The sequence below is a fragment of the Chaetodon trifascialis genome, chromosome 20, assembly GCF_039877785.1.
Source record: "Chaetodon trifascialis isolate fChaTrf1 chromosome 20, fChaTrf1.hap1, whole genome shotgun sequence".
Lineage (NCBI taxonomy): Eukaryota > Metazoa > Chordata > Actinopteri > Chaetodontiformes > Chaetodontidae > Chaetodon > Chaetodon trifascialis.
Genome location: NC_092075.1, coordinates 11,904,136 through 11,921,167, shown reverse-complemented (window position 1 = coordinate 11,921,167; position 17,032 = coordinate 11,904,136). Strand labels below are relative to the sequence as shown.

The 17,032-nt window shown below is 41.1% G+C and overlaps 1 protein-coding gene across 1 annotated transcript; it reads left to right on the top strand.

Annotated features, from left to right (window-relative positions):
* Positions 1 to 1,630: 1,630 nt before the first annotated feature.
* lhx6a (LIM homeobox 6a) lies at positions 1,631 to 15,633 on the top strand. The gene is made up of 9 exons (XM_070988901.1): positions 1,631 to 1,784; positions 2,664 to 2,735; positions 2,992 to 3,174; positions 5,346 to 5,467; positions 13,372 to 13,592; positions 14,029 to 14,129; positions 14,297 to 14,392; positions 14,612 to 14,786; positions 14,934 to 15,633. The coding sequence occupies exons 1-9, from the start codon at positions 1,707 to 1,709 to the stop codon at positions 15,011 to 15,013; spliced, it is 1,128 nt and encodes a 375-aa protein (XP_070845002.1). The 5' UTR covers positions 1,631 to 1,706; the 3' UTR covers positions 15,014 to 15,633.
* Positions 15,634 to 17,032: the final 1,399 nt, after the last annotated feature.

Here is a 17,032-nt window from a genome sequence, read left to right as displayed (position 1 = left end):
GATGGAAGAAGGAGCATCCTTTTATGTGCACGGAAGAAATCAAATCCTACCTCTTGACATACATCACGCAGCCCTTTTTAATGTCGTTGTTGTTGTGAAGCCGATCATCCGACTGCAGAACATTTCTGATTTCCATTAGATCGAATTGACATCTTCCAAATGTGTGTAGGCTATTTGTCTGTTTTCAATAAATGCTTATTCGTTCAAATACATTTTCAATTGATTAGACATTTAAAATTCAATCCACTTTTTTATTTGATCATTTCTGATCTATATATTTACAGATTATTGTGGGCACGTCGATTTAAAACGGCGTGTGGGCTCATATTAATCCTCCAATTATCGGCCTTTGTGATTATTATCGGCCTTTCATCTGCATCAGCTCCTCGACTGTTTGCAGGAATAAATAATATAATAAAAAAGAAAAAATAGCTGTTCTTCCTTTTTTCCTTATTGTTTTGTTTGTTTTGGAGTTATATATATATATCAAAATAAAAGACTGCATTAAAATACAAGCCTAACTTTTTTTTTCATCCGTAAATACTGTGTGGTTATTTTTTAAATTTGTTTTCCTTCATGCAAATCCCTAACATGCATTTGTTAACGATACGTTTATCACGTCTTTCTCCTTTATTGTACACAACATACGTAATTTAAACATTTTGAATTATTGCAATAACGAAAACGGATTTTTTTTTTAAAGTATAAAATTAAACAAAGCCTTAAATTATGAGAACAAAGGACGTTAAAATACGTGGGAGCGCGGAGAATACACGATTACACCACTGAGATTAATCACATTCTATTTTTCTCTGTCTAATTTGAATAAATGTATTATTATTATTATCTTCTCCTGTATTTTGAGGCATCGTTATTTTTTCTGTCCTAATGCAAACACTGTTCAGCCTGAATATACAGTAGAAACCAACATATGTGTGATGATGCTATGTATAAAAAGCTCTATTTATATGCCGAGTATGTAGGTTAATTACTGCGCTACAGCCTATATGTCAGCTTGTATATTTCTGGTAGCAAATAAATGGTAATTATATAAATAGCTATAATTTACATTGGGTACTTTTTTTTCTCTGGCAGCCGATATAAGTGCCTAATACAGCACCAGAGCTTGAGTAAGTTTCTGTCATAAGTGTTCCAAAGTGTGTCCACCCTTCTCACGCACATGAAACTCTTTCTTCACCCTCCCCCTTCTTTAACTATAAGGCAGGCCAGAGAGCCGCGCAAACTTTCACTGCAGCTCTGCAGGGACGCTCTGGTTCTCTGCTTGTTGCGCACTCGTCGACTTTGCAGTCTCCCTGCACCTATGAAGCCTCGGAGTAAAAGCCGCCAACCCCTCAATTTGATTCACTTCCTGTAGTCAGACTCCTTCCCAAAAGTGAAGAGAGGGGGGACAAGGGAAAGGAAGGAATTTTTCTGTCCTAAATAAGGCTCTCTGCGGAGCAGCAAGCAACTCCTCGCCTCTGCATAGCTTCATAACGTCTGTAGCTTGTGTCAGTGGCGGTCAGGTCGTCGTGCACAGCAGCGTTTTACAGAGAAAATAAGCATTTCGCGTTAAAAACAAAACTGCAGTTACACTCGAGTCCATGCATGGTACGGATGCTACAAGTTCCGACGCCCGTCGCCGAGTCTACTCCTGATTCCACGCGCCGAGTTTGGGGACATTGTACGCTGTGAGACTCCAGGGGTTCATGTACTGGAAAAATGAAGTTTTGTCCCCTCTTTCAGGGGGAAATAAGATTCTGTCCGAAGGAATTCCCACGAAACAGGTACTAACACTTTGGCAATGGCTGAGCTTCAACTTTGTGCGTAAAAGGTTCAAACTGGAGAGGTACCCCACTTATGCACTGTTTGGGCCTTCACTGTTTGCCATAGATTGAATTAGCTTTTTATGCGATGACGTACAACTAATAACGCTGCAACAAGCAGCTTCACTGTGGACTCATTTCGATTCACCGAATTGTTTCTCCTCTTTTGTGGACACAGTCGACCTGTCTGTCCGCTGCTGCAAAAAAAAAAACGCGCTTTATTTGCAGCCCGCAGCATCGTGTGTGAGTTTTGTTTGTGTCTCTCTGTGATGTCATAAGAATCACTGCTTGTGTACTGAGATCAGCTGCACGCGCCAGCCGCTGTGAAGAGGCACGCGCCTCTCTGTTATGAATAGCGTGATTTGCGGTCCGCGAGCCTCTCGAGCGCTGCCAATTCGCCCGAGAAGAATTGGATTTTAATTACAGCCATTAAAAATCAAATTTGCAATTCTTTGGGTGACCCGTTGCCTTTTTCTGATTGACAGTTGAAATTGACACTCCGGGTCCCTCTTATCCACAGCGTTTCAAGCTATTTGTAATTACAGGTAGTTTTTTCCCCCTCCACTCTCGTGTCCTGGATTGCGAAGAAAATACTATTATTCTGAGAGGCATGGGTTAAGGGGAAGGGAAAAATCAATCCAAATTGAAATAGCTTCATTAAAATGTGCCTTTTGTTGCGGGAGCCCTTTTAACAGTTTTAACCGGGGTTTATTGTCAGGACTGCGTTATATAGGAGTAGCCTTGAAGAGCTGTCTGCAAATGACTCCCGAGGATTTCTCAGCTGAAGATGAGACGAGAAAAGTGATGAAGACTTGCCGTTCACTGAACGTTGTCTTATAGGTGATCTCCACCGAGCATCAGAGCACACCGGGAGCCTCGCGCCGCAGCGTGGACTCTAAACACACGCCAATGGTGAGAGCTTTATTGCCTATTTATGCTTTGAAAATGTCTGGGTCGTTCGGTGCGCCTATTGCGCGCAGTAGCTGACCGCTCGGCCCCGAGCGCATCCAGTGCATGCGGAAATCTAGTTAAGGTTCATACAAATCTTTATTTTACATGTGTGACTATATGCACGCATCGTGAAAATGGCGACAGCTTCAAACTGGCACTGGTGGGGATGAGGATTATTCTGTGTGTTTCTGAGCTGTGCTGATGTGCCCTCTTGCAGTCTCACTCGGACGGAGAGTCCCAGCGGTCCAACATGGAGCGGGAGGACACTCGTTCGTCCCCCAGCACTCCGTCCACCCCGTCCGTGTGCTCGCCGACCTCCACCGCCAGCTCGGTGCCGTCCACCGGGAAGAACATGTGCGCCAGCTGCGGTCAGGAGATCCTGGACAGATACCTGCTGAAGGTGAGAGGCCGACCGTTTAGCCCCTGACTTAAACACCCAGACTAAAAAATATTTTCTTGTGGGGGCGCCTTTCTGATTTGTTTACTTTTTTGTTTGTTTTTGTTTTGTTTTTTGTTTTACTCTGGCATCAACATAGACAGACAACAAATAGCTTGTACACAAGCCCAACAGAGGCGAGAGGAGGAGGGTGCCATGTTGACCCTGGTTTTGGTTTGGACGGCTCTGCTGTGTGTTTGCGCTGAAGGCCTGAACTTAAGTTGTCCTTGCTGTTGCATTTACACTCTTTGCGAATAAAGAACCACGAGGCAGAGAGGGAAGGAATATGTCACCCATCACTAACTGTAGCTATGATGTCCGATGAACGTATATTAACAAGCCTTCATTTTTATATTTTTGTAACTATTTTATGAATCTACAAAATACAGAAACACTCTCCAGTGACTGTTTCTAAATTTAAAGGGCGATTTTAGGCGACAAAACTCACGCAGGAGACGGTGTTTGGAGACCGCAGACACAACAGGGATGTTTTGGTTTGGTCTGTTTTTCAGCCTCGCTGTCAGTACGCCCTGTCTTGTCGCGTGCGCTCGCGTGCTTCCAGCCAAAGCGGTCTTTAGTCGCGCGCAGATGAGTGTGTGTGTGTGTGTGTGTGTGTGTGTGTGTGTGTGTGTGTGTCAGGAAGTGTGAAGATCATTAGTGTATTATCTGACTTTGATTTGATCTCAGTGTGCAGGACAGACAGCGTCTTGGGAAACAATGTTTGGGCAAGAAATAACGCCACGGTGGTTTTATCCACAAAGATTTAACTTTAGGCAAATTAAATATTTATCCTCTAAAATGATCTTCCTTCTCAAGATTAATTTAAGACTGAGAACAGGTTATTTTTGTTGTTGTGTCGAAGTCAAGGCCTGTTAGGATATTATCTGAAACGGTAATCGTTTCAAATATCTTTTACACTGACTGAAAAAAAAAGATTAAAGAATTTGTAATCTTTAAATAAATAAAATAAATAAAGAAAATTAATCATCCCTGCTTTTACATAATACGTTAAAATCTCCTGTGTGCGTCACTTTTTTTTTTTTTTTTTATCTTTTTTCATTTGGGCTGTTTAAAAAACAATTAGCCGTTTATTTTATTTTATTTTATTTTTTTGTGGTTATGTCTTTCACTCTGGCCGCCGCTGTAAATAAATGCACGTAAATTAATCAACACCTATTGATTCCTAAAATAGGCTACATACAATAAATGAATTAGGTAGGCCTGGATGAAATTGTAATTTCAAATTCGACACTATGAATGCTTTTATAAGCAGTTCATTGAGCAGAATAAGGCCATAAGATCCACTTTGAGCAAAAGCAAAAGCAAAAGCAAAACAAACTCATATGAACTAATACCTAAAATGAACAGAGCACAAAAGTGTACTGTGATTTTTGTGTTGTGATGAGATCTTTTCAAACTGTTTATTTTACAGCCTTCACCATCTCTCACCATAAAAAATGAGGCCAAATTTAAGCATCATGTTAAATACTTAGAAATAAGATGACTTGTTATCTGTAAAACTTCAAAGGGATCTAAATCAATATTTCAGACTGATCACCTTTTTCTGTGCCTGACAATTATTAGAATATTCTTTTGAATAAAAGTCATGTTGCTGTTGAATGACTATACTCCATTGAAAATGTTACATTTCTCAATGTGCATGTATGTCAGCTGCAATATTAGTCTGCCTGAATTTAATGATTTAATCAAGTCCATTTAGGAATATTAGGACTGAAGTATAGTGTTATAAAACATATGATCTCTGTAAAGTCATAGTTAAGAAACACAGATCACTAAAAGGCTGTAATATATTCATATTAAAGTTATACTACTGCACATGAATTACGCCTAAATGACCGTAAACTCATTATTGAACATCATGCTTAGATATGGAAATGATAAAGAAATATTTTTGTGTTGTCTTAGATGATAATACTTCACAATATTATTATGTTGAAAATTATTAAGCTGATAATTGAGCATTGCACAGTAGCTCTCTAGGAATAAAGAATATCATAGCCATACGTATGCAGATTCATTACTCAGCAGCACACACACACATACACACTGTAAGTCCCCGCTGTAGTGATTTATCATTGGTGTGTGTGTTTGACATTGATGTTGTCTGGTTGCAGGTGAACAACCTGATCTGGCACGTGCGCTGTCTGGAGTGTTCTGTCTGCAGGACGTCGCTACGTCAGCACAGCAGCTGCTACATCAAAAACAAAGAGATCTTCTGTAAAATGGATTATTTCAGGTAGGGTAAGTTTATGACCGTGTTTTCAAAATACCACGTCTACTCTGCCAACACAGGCCTCTCTCCCCTCGTCTGCATCTCTCTCTCTCTCTCTCACACACACACACACACACACACACTTCCTCTGAGATGCATGCGGGTTGCCTCATATGTTCTTGAAAGACCTTTTCAAAAACTCTCAAAGTCTGTAACAAAATAAAAGTCTTAGTGCGTCGCTGAAAGAGCCACGGTTTTGTTATGGCTATCCAAAGCACAACATCTCCACTCGCTACAGAAAGAATATAAAGAATATCCAGCGTACCAGGATGTCATTTTTTAAAATTCAGTGCTTTATAATGAAACGTTTAATTGGGATTATTGTAGCTCTTGAAGGTTATATACGGCATGTTTTTTGGGAGGATGTTTTGGTCTATGTGTCACCAACTAAGATCCTATCAGATTTTAGGTGGCAAAGTGAAATAACATTGCATTATTTTAGTGGTTAATTTCTCTGGACCATGTCAAATCAGACTGGCCTGGACCTGTTTTTACTGGGCCACTGGCTACATGATATATTTTCCAGTTTCTCTGGGCTAAATAAATGGTGAACTCACAACCTCAGTACACACACACAGCAGCTAGGGCAGTATTTAACTTATCATCACACAGTTAGAGCACAGCAAGTGTGAAGTGGCTGTTTTATCCTCATGAGAGGGACACATGAAATAAGTGGAAATGGACAGAAATGCTCGTTTGAGCGTGTAGCTGTTGAGTGTAGTCGGTCCCTATTGGCAAACAAAGCGTTAAGTGCAATGGAAACTCATAAAACGGGAAGAAAATTCTATTCAATTCTATTTGTACTGTGCATCAATGACCATCATCATCCATAAAATGTGAAAATAGAAAGATTTGTCCCCAAATGAAAACTGTGTTATAATTATAAAACATGCCACGTCATTGTTGTTAATTTCCAAACAAAAGTAAATTAAAACAAAATGAAAATGATAGAATTATTTCATTCAGAATCTAGTTCAAGAAAGGAGTTATAAGACAATCTTTCTACTTTTTGGTCTACAATTTCATTATTTTCACGCTAGATCAAAAGACAGCGACACAATAAACAAAGAGATAGTAGGAGATATGCATACACACAGACACACACACTTTGGGGAAAGTGTAGTGTGTTGCTCTAGAGAGAGAGAGAGAGAGAGAGAGAGAGAGAGAGAGAGAGAGAGAGAGAGAGAGAGAGAGAGAGAGAGACTATGTGATTCAAGGATGAATTTACTATCAGTTGTATTCATTTAACAAATACTGTGCATGTGTCTATGCAGCAGAGGAGGAATAAGTCTTGGCCGATTGATGGTTTTACTTATAGATTTTTTACACTTTTTCACTGTGTGTGTGTGTGTGTGTGAAAGAGTGTGTGTGCGTGTGTGTGTGTGTGTGTGTGTGAGAGAGAGAGAGAGAGAGAGAGAGAGAGAGAGAGAGAGAGAGAGAGAGAGAGAGAGTATATTTGTGTGTGTGTGTGGTATCTGAGGTTAAATGGGGTTCACACCAGCAACAGCATATAGTAAAATTCTGTGCTGTAGCCTCAAGCTAGTGTATCCATTGAATGGACACACATGCACGTGTGCACACTGTATGTGTGTGTGTGTGTGAGCGCTCATGTGTGAGTGCTTGGACCTGTAAGTCAGCTTTGGTGTTTGTCTGATCGAAACCTGACACCAAGCCACCGCGCTGAGGTTTATAATCACCAGCAATTAGTCGTCCTCCACCCCAGACCCTCAGGCCTCCAGACCAGCAATTAGACCGCCCCGAGTGCCTGGTCAGCATGTTTCTGATCTGAATGCGACTTCTATCCAAACTAAAAACACACACATCGAGACAGATATGTGCACGCTTACACATGGACACACACCTAAATATGAAAGCATGAATATGAAACATTTCCATGCATAAATTAACGAGAATGCACCGTACACATTGCCTCCTTTTACAACTCAAAAGAATGTACACACACTTGCATGCTGACACAGCCACACACATAAACATACACCGAGATCTGTGTTTATTTATGTATGTCCAGCAGCTGCCAATCATTTTGCTCCTTTTTTCACGAAATCCAGATTTTTGTGTTTGCTCTGCCACATCATAATAATATTTTTACCTGACCCGTCTCCATTTAAATGCTCTTTCACCATTCACCCCTCTCACCCTCAGCACTGCTCCCTGAGGAAGTATGAAACATGCATAATGGATTAAAATGTGTCCGAGCATCAGAGAATGGTAATGAGCAGCACACATGTAGCTGTCACTGGGTCACTTATTATATGCCTAACACACACTTACCATGTAATGATATGAAATACAGTAATTGTGATTAAAAAGCATGCCTGAATATAGAAGTGATAAATGTGTGCATACTAGTTGTTGACCAACCAGGATCAGAATTATAAGTTTCACCATAAATTTCTAAAGGAAAACTGCAAATTAAAGACACCACAGATTACAGACATTTATACAGCAGCTTCATGTCAGCTAGTGTGCAGCGGTGAGCTACAATGAGTAGATTTAAAGAAATAAATAAGACAGGGTCTTGTCTCTGACTAAAGCTCAAATTATGGGACCATTGCGTTTCTTGTTAATAAAGAAAATAAACCCTAAAAAAGCTGCACGTTCAAACTCTTATAGTTTAGGCTTAGTGTCATGACCTTCGTGAATCTCTGCTTTTGAACGTATGAATGTATGAACATACTGAGTTGGAGCAACACCAGAATCTGACTGTTTGACAAATGTTTTACAATCTGAAAATTCTTATGCCATTGAAACAACATGAGGACTACATGCAGAACCAAACTGCAGTGACTGCACTCAATCGAGCTGGTGAGCCACAGCTAGCCTTGGCTGAAGCTAATTTATACTCACTCTCTTAACAAGTTTCCTGTAACTGAAAAATCTATCTTAATGTGCAAACATCATAGTAGTTGAATTTGTTATACCACATAAATAAGGCACTAACTAAGCTAAATCTAATGAAAATGGAGGGGGGAAAAATAAGAGCAGACAAATTAGCCCCGCAAATCTAACTATTCAGGTTAGCAGAGAAGCAGTGACTGCTGTATGGTGGTTTGGACAACAGTTGTTTTTCTATGCACAAACTGCACATCAACGCAGTCACCTTAACATGATGTAAAACTCTCTCAGTTTCCTTCCTGTCAGTGGAATAACTACACTAATTTGTTGCACAGAGAGACTCTAAACATATAGCAAAGACAAGCAAAATGCTAATAAATAATTAACTTCATGTGATAAAGGGTTGCAACTAATGATTATTTTCATTTTGATTATTGACTAATTATTTTCTTGATTAATAGATTTGTTGTTTGGTCTATGAAATGTCTTTTTTTTTTTTTTTTTTTTGCCACAACCCAAAGATATTCAATTTACCGTAACAAAGGAGTAAAGAAAAATACTCACAATTAAGAAGCTGGAATCAGAGAATTTTGACTTGAATTTTTTTTTTTCTTAAAAAATTGATTAATTGATAATCAAAATCAAAACAACTCGTTGATTAATAGCTGTAGCTCTAATTTGATGGTCTGGATACACTGAAGGTCACTGAAGAAAACATTTTCTTCTCAGTATGGTAACAATCTCTGGAGAAAAATCCACATTTGCATAATAATACTTGTAGGTTTAGATTTGATTACCTTGCAAATCACAGTGGAAAGTGAGAAATTATTGAGAAAATCTTGCAGTAACAGTGAAGCTTTGCTGCAGGACTGGGGTCTGCACAATGGTTACCTCTGTAAATGTAAACTGTAATCTGGGTTTAGGCCAGATTTAAACTCGGCTAAACACCAATGCGAGTCCAGATCCTCTGGGCTGGTTTCAAACCTCTGGAGATATTTCCTCATCTGTGTCAGCCTCTCATCTGGCTTTGGACTGACGGCTGCTTTAATGGGGCGTAATAGCAGGAAATCAGAGTGGGTTCCCCTCCATATATGCGTGTGTGTGTGTGTGTGTGTGTGTGTGTGTGTGTGTGTGTGTGTGTGTGTGTGTGTGTGTGTGTGTGTCTGAGGGAGGAAGGTGGTGTGTACATGTCAGCATAGGAGGCGCAGGACAGAGCCCACGCTGTGCTCTTAAACCTATGTCAGGCCTCAGGGGCTTGCTCACACACACACACACACGCAAGCCATTTCTTTATCAGCCCCCCCCCCCCCCGGCCCCCGTCGCCTCTCTGCACCCCTCCCTCGCCTCGCTCCGTAGAAACATCATCCTTGTCCGTGAGCTGCAGGCCACACAGGAAGTTGCAATGCTGCACTAATCAGGGGCACCCTGGGATACTGACAGCGTAACCAGAGTCCATGTATGTAGGAAACTTTGTGGGCGAGATGTCTGCACGTGTGCATGTGTGTGCGTCTCTTCATGAACGTGTGTGCGTGTTTGCGTATTGTATTAATAATTATTCATCAACCCACCTCTGGTTAGCTGATTAGGTCTCCATAGCAACAAAGACGAGCAAACGGTACAGAGGGATTTCAGCTTTATTAAGAACTGAACGAATCAAAATTATAATAAGACATCTGTCACACAATGCTACACGTTTAGATAAAGCCTGCTCTGTCAAAGCACTGAAATAGATTATTCATTTCGTAAAGCAGATTGGTTATTATAAAGAAAACTGCCTGTGTTCACAGTTACTGCAGCCTCAAAGAACAGAGCGCACACATGTCAAGGTTTCTTTTGTGCGGTTAATGTGTTAAAGCCTGACAGCAAATCTGTTAAAAGAAGATGTTTAGTATTTTATGGCATCTTAGATTCTCATTCAAAGGCCTAACGGGAACCTCGCATTTTAAAACCACACAGTCGAGCAAGAAATCTCCAAGGACAAATCTAATAGACATTAGAGTATTCTCGCAGCACATCAGAAATAATCCGAAAAACGTGCACCTCCTCGAGCTGCTCTTTCAGCAGCAGGTGAATTAGCGTTAAAAAACTAAAGATTAGACGAAAGAAGGGGAGCAAATAGGAGAGGTCTGGGGGGAAAGGGGAGTTTTGTGGTGTAGGATTTTCCCTCTTGTGAGTGATATAGGAGGCCGTGAGGAGTGACATTGCTCCAAAATAAACACCAGGTTTTTTGGTACAAAGACAAAACGAGATGCAAAAAAAAAAAAAAAAAAAGACAGGAGTAGAGGGAGGGAGAGGTCAGGGGAGATGAAGATGGAGGAGGAGGAGGAGGAGGAGGAGGGGGTTAAAACAAGGGATGATTTGCAGCTTTTCTGGGTTCTGTCTCGGAGCATGAAACTGACAAGCTGTCATGCTAGATTAGCCGCAGTGTTCCACAATGTTTTCCTCTTTACTGTAGAAACAGGCTGGAATTCTCCATAACAATCTGAAATGATACGCACATACAGTACAGTAAACCCTGGAGTCCATTTGTCTCCGGAATGGCTTTATTGGGTTATAAGAGGTTTTTTGGTCAAGTTGCACATATCTGTGACAACTTAAGTCCTCTGTAAGTGCCATGCCAGCTAATTTTATTTCAAGGTCACCACAAAGACTTTTTCCCCTGGTTTCGCTGCTCTGATGCTGAACTGAACGTGTTTGTTATGAGGAATGCCAGGCCGGCTGAAATGTGGACACTATGTTTTTTATTTGGGCATCGTTGCGTTAATGAAATGTAGTTACTTGACAGTGGTAATAAAGAAAAGAAAAAGGCAGACAGACAGATACACGGGACGCAGATCCTCAGACAGCAGGCATTTAAAGATGACCTATAAATATTCTTTACCAGGCGACATGCAGGAAAATGAAGCTTCTGGCCAACAAGCCTCATATACATGAGGAGGGGTACGAGTTTGTGAGATGTCAGGGCGATAGTATGCTTTCATCCCAGATAGAGTGGACTTGAGTGCACTGATGCTCTGCCAAACCCACTCACTTGGCAACCCTCGTGCTCTCCGTCCCCCGCCCCCCCCCCCCCGCTCTCTCTCTCTCTCTGCCATCGACGCTCTTTACTTTGCCATTTCCCTCAGCCACTTACTTCCTCTCTCCACGTCTATTCTTTTCATCCTGCCCTCACCAGTTCTTGCCTCCTTCATACCTTTCAACCACTGACTGCTCTTTGAATTTGGCTCCTGTTTGTGACGCTGTGCTTGTGTGAGTTAATCTTCATCTCTGCTGAAAGAAGACAAAGCAGTTCTTAATATCTATGTCGGAGCCTGTTTTACTGAACATTCCCACCATGTTTCGAATTTGGGCTGAAACCAGGCTGCACATTTGGCTTCTTCTTGCTCCCCCAGCTTCACCCTTGAGGCAGGCTGCCTCCCTCACCAGAATTACCAGCTGCTGACCCCAACAATGGCTCTTAACCTAACCATGACCTTCTCAAACCTAAAGTGTTTTATACCCATTAAACGCATAATGTGCTCCTTAAACAAGGGGCTTAATCTCTTTTGATTCTGGTGTAAACAGGAAATTTGTATTATATTTCGGTTGTATTAAAATAGAGCTTTTGTTTTTGTTTTCTGGATACTCCACAGTGCCAGCTGCGCAGTTAAAGGATACAGCTGATGATATTTCAGATTTTGCGTATTTTTACCAAATCCCATTTAAAGACCAAAACTAACCAAGTCTTGTCTGCGTGGACAAATTCTGATGTATCTTATTCCTCTCTACCACAGCCCTCCATTGTTGTACTTTAACGATTAAAAACACATTAATGAGCCACACTGTCGCACTAGGTGGCATGTTTTCTGTATGATGATGAACATGAGCACTATAGTTTATTTTGAGTCACTTCACCATCCTGCTGCTGTAAATACTCACTAAAACACCAAACGTGTCTTAATCCGCAGCTGAAAATAGTCCCCCATCAAATGCATTTTTCACTCTGTGAATAATATGTGTGAAGAGTTACAGTGCCAGGATGTTGAAACCACATATTTGTGAGCCAGTTTAAAAGATTTACATCTTCACACAGGGATTAAATGGGATTGGGGAAGTCAAAAACTATTGAGAGAGGGATAATGCATTGTTGGTTTTGGTCTTTTCATGGGATTTGTTGCCAGTCAGGAAAACATAGAATGACACCAGCCTTGTCCTTCAAGGATAAAACAACTTTCATACACCTCACACACTTATCTCTGAGATAATGAATGTAAATCTGTGGCAGTCTTTGTCTCTGCCCTTCTTATTTCAGACATTAATATCTTGGTTGGAGCTCAGGGGGAGTTGTCTCAAAGCATTTGCTGACTCTTTCCTCTCTCTGTCCGTAACTTTCTCCCTGTTTATCTTTCATCGTCTGCCTCTGCGCCCCTCGACCCTCAGCGCCACCCACCCATAGAGAACAGTAAGTCAGGTGGTTTCGGTTTATATGCCGCCTGACCTCACTGTTGCTATCAGTTACAGCGGGGCGATCAGAAGTGATGTCATCCAAGTCTTTCTTCATCCTCCACCGTGTGTAAAACCACCCCGGTCTACATGTGTGTTGGTGTGTTCTCTAGTGTATGTGTGTGTGTGTGTACATGTCAGGGCCTTCATGCATCAGCCAGGAAATTGCAGGTGTTGGTTTGTTTGCATTCAAGGCTCAGCTTGCAGCCGCAGTCAGGAGTCCTTTCTGAAGGCCATATTCTCCTCCAAGGTTTCTTCCTTAAATCCTTTGAGTTCTGCCCAAACTTAAAGTTTAAAAACACTTATTTTCAACTTCTGCTCTCTCAAAATATGCTCAAAGAAAAGGTCATCTGTGCATGTTTATTTCTATGTGTGCACCTGGAAGTGGCCTTCAGGTCCGATTTAAAATGTAATTTCCTCTACTGCAATGTTGCTTTTACCCCATCTACGTCTCTCTAATTCCTAGTTCTGTTTCTCCCTCTCCTGCTTCTCCTCCTCTGCCTCTGTTCTCCTTTTTCTCTCCCTCGCAGTAGGTTTGGTACTAAGTGTGCCCGCTGTGGGCGGCAGATATACGCCAGCGACTGGGTGCGCCGTGCAAGGGGAAACGCGTACCACTTGGCATGTTTTGCGTGCTACTCGTGTAAGAGGCAATTGTCCACAGGAGAGGAGTTTGGCTTGGTGGAGGAGAAGGTCCTGTGTAGGATCCACTACGACACCATGGTGGAGAACCTCAAACGAGCGGCTGAGAGTGGTGAGTAGTGGTTCTGGCAAATTTGCTGAAATGTGTCTCTGTGGCTGTGCAGATGTTTGCTCAGCAGTCCTCCAAAATGAGAGGTTATCTGAATTTGTGAATTTTAATATATTTCATAGTGCCTGCATAATTTGCCTTTTGCTATGTCTTATATCATTTATTTTTACATTATCGGTGATTTAATATGTCTGGCCTGCCTCTCTCTGATTTCTCAGTGGTTCTGATGGATGCCAACAGAATGAGTGGATTTGTAGGTCATGTTGCAAGAGCTGAAAATTGGTTCTCAGCTGAGCAAAAACTAAAAAAGTCCTTTTATGATACAGTGTCCAAGTCTTCTGGTTCAAATACATCCCTTGGTTTTGGTCATTTAAAATTGTTATTCAACACATTTGTCTGTCATCTCACGTGTCAGCTGTTTTTTTGTTTTTTTTTCCAGGAAATGGTATCACGTTAGAAGGAGCGGTTCCAACAGAACAAGACAGTCAACCCAAACCGGCCAAAAGGGCACGCACGTCGTTCACTGCAGAACAGCTACAGGTCAGACACACACACGATCCCAGCTGAGTGTCTCCCAGACAATTTGCATCGTATTTTTGAAACTATGCAGCCCTCTCACCACATTTTAACCCTAAATCTGCGGTCTGTGTAATAAACTGATTTCAGCAGCATCTGATTTCATGCTAATGTTTTGTCTCAATATGCAGATCATGCAGGCTCAGTTTGCCCAGGACAACAATCCGGATGCCCAGACGCTACAGAAACTAGCCGACATGACAGGCCTAAGCAGAAGAGTTATACAGGTCAGTGCACAGACGTCCACACTCTTCTGCTCTTGTGTTATGGTGCAGTTGTAGCTGCATGTATTGAAATAACAGTGGTAAAATGGGCGGATGTATGTAGTCACATAAATATACTTTCACAGTCTTGTCTTTTGTGTTTTGAAAAACATTATTTCTGATATAAATCGAAATCTTCTATTTCAAGAATATAGCTACATGATGTACATTGCGTCTTCATAGGTGTGGTTTCAAAACTGCAGAGCAAGACACAAAAAGCACACGCCCCAGCACAGTGGGGCTCCCCAAGGTCACCCCCAGTCCAGGATACCCTCGTCCCTGCCTGATGAGCTGCATTACTCCCCTTTTGGCAGTCCTGAGCGAGCACGCATGGTGGCCCTTCATGGGTACATCGACAGTAAGTTGTTTACTACTAAAATAGTCGTACAAATCTCCCATCTTACTGTTAGTACATTTCAATACTGTTACGTGTTATGGCATTTTTCTAAAGCAGATTATTCTTTATCTTAAAATCCTTTTCGCATGTTTTTTGTGTGCTCTCCAGGTCATCCCTTCTCCGTGCTGACCTCTCAGAGTCTCCCTCACCAGGCCATGTCACTGCCCCAGCTCCCCCTCAGCCGCTAGCGCTCCACCACTCCGACCCTTATGACCCCTAAACCTCCGGATCCTAACCCTTGATCTCTCACCGCTGACGTCTGCAGACCTGACCCGGAGGTCAGCTTGGAGAAACGACACATCTTGCAGGAACCCTGCCCACTCGGAAACAGAAAAACGGAAGGAAGAGGAAAAATTAAGACACATCCGCCCTTATGTTTTTTTTTCTTTATGAGGACGGGAATATCCCACCTGCAGCCACTCTGTCAAAAACCAACGTGAAGCATTTATCATTAGCAGGAACTCGCTGACTGTATTTTACACCATCTAAAGGACCGATTTTGCTTCACATGTACAGCATCTTCCACTTTGTTCATCCACCCTCTGACTTGAAGGTGGTGGGAGTTTTCAAGGGATGACCAACGAAGCAGGACTGAAGTCTCTTGAGTGATGTCAGAATACTGAAGATTAACAAAGGGGGAAATTTAAGGGGGAACTGTCATTGTGGCCCAAGGGCCAGGCACACACAGTAGACCACATTAGAGGTAAGACACCTCCCTCTTTTTCTCTAAGCAACCATGAAGGAAACCTACATGTAAATGAAATATGTTGACTGTTCAAATATTGACTTTGTGACTTTATGACATCTAAAAAAAAAAACAAAAAAACAAAAAACAGAAACTTCCCAGTTACATTTTTGGTCAATTTTCCACTGAAATTAGGTGTAGAATTAGATTTTTTTTTTTGTTGAAAAATTTAAATATTGTGTGCCTTATCTTTTCCATTGATATCAATAACTGTAGTTATTCACAGTGGTGAATCAGCTAATTAAAGTCCCAGCCTGTCATTCATCACTTCACAAAGATTTTAGTGTTGTTTTTTTTTTAAATTTAATTATGTTGAACAAATTAGGAAGATTTGAGGAAAATCACAATATATGTCCACAGAGAGCATCTTGACTTTTTATCATGAAGGAAACCATTAAGCACAATGTCTGGGCCTGTGTATTATGAATTATGGCTGTAACATTAGAGGCAGGAGCTGAGAGATTTTTAGACGCCACAATGCTGTTACATTTCTTTAAACTGACAGAGAAACAGAGGGAAGTCTGAGATGAGCACACTCGTCAAACTACACGTTCCTACAAAATCTGACATGTTACAAGTTACATATTTTCATATTTCAAAACAGATGTATTGTCACTAATTTATGATTTCGAAGGTTGCTTGTTCAGCCTCTGTGTGTGTGTGTGTGTGTGTGTGTGTGTGTGTGTGTGTGTGTGTGTGTGTGTGTGTGTGCGTGTGTGTGTGTGTGTTTCTTTCGCAAAAGGAGGGAAAAGGTGGAGTGTTGGGGCATTGGTACAATATGGACAATATGAAACCGACTGGGGTTGTACATGTGGGTGTTTCTGTGTGTGTGTGTGTGTGTGTGTGTGTGTGTGTGTGTGTGTGTGTGTGTGTGTGTGTGTGTGTGTGTGTGTACTGGCAGGGGTAGAGAGTGTGCATTTGTATTTTAGTGCCATGGCCATTGTGTGAAGAACAGGATCCAACAAGACCTCAATGTCCTTGTATTTATTGAGATGGTAAATCCCTGTAAAGCACTTTTTTCCCCTCTGAAATTGTTTTGTTTCGCTAAAAAACCCGAAATAAAATGAAACAAAAAATTTTATTTGACAGACTGTGCATCATAAATGTTTTGTGTACTAAAATGCAATAAAATAGAATGTGATATTTTTGTGGGTTTGCATCATTTTTGAGAATAAACTAATGAAGCAATAACTCACTTTTATTTTCCTAAACAATGTGTGTGGCATAAAGAAAAGAAAATTGGGCACATTTGGACAAACATAAATAAAATAAATAAATAAATAAGTAATTGTATCTTCTATGTTGTTTTTTTTTTTTTCATCTTTTCTTGTGCTTGTGGTTCGGTATATCTGTCGTTCTTTGGTTGTGGTTGCACATATTTGCTCTTATTTTTGTGGATAATGTGTACATCCTGGTGCCTGAGTGCATTTTTTCAGGATTTTTTTTTTGAGTAATTGCCATG

Excerpts from the sequence above, each read along its gene's own strand:
- lhx6a (XM_070988901.1), top strand. The coding sequence starts at position 1,707 with ATGTACTGGAAAAATGAAGTTTTGTCCCCTCTTTCAGGGGGAAATAAG. Across the intron at positions 2,736-2,991 it reads ACTCTAAACACACGCCAATG|TCTCACTCGGACGGAGAGTC; the intron begins GTGAGAGCTTTA and ends GCCCTCTTGCAG. Across the intron at positions 14,130-14,296 it reads TCACTGCAGAACAGCTACAG|ATCATGCAGGCTCAGTTTGC; the intron begins GTCAGACACACA and ends CTCAATATGCAG.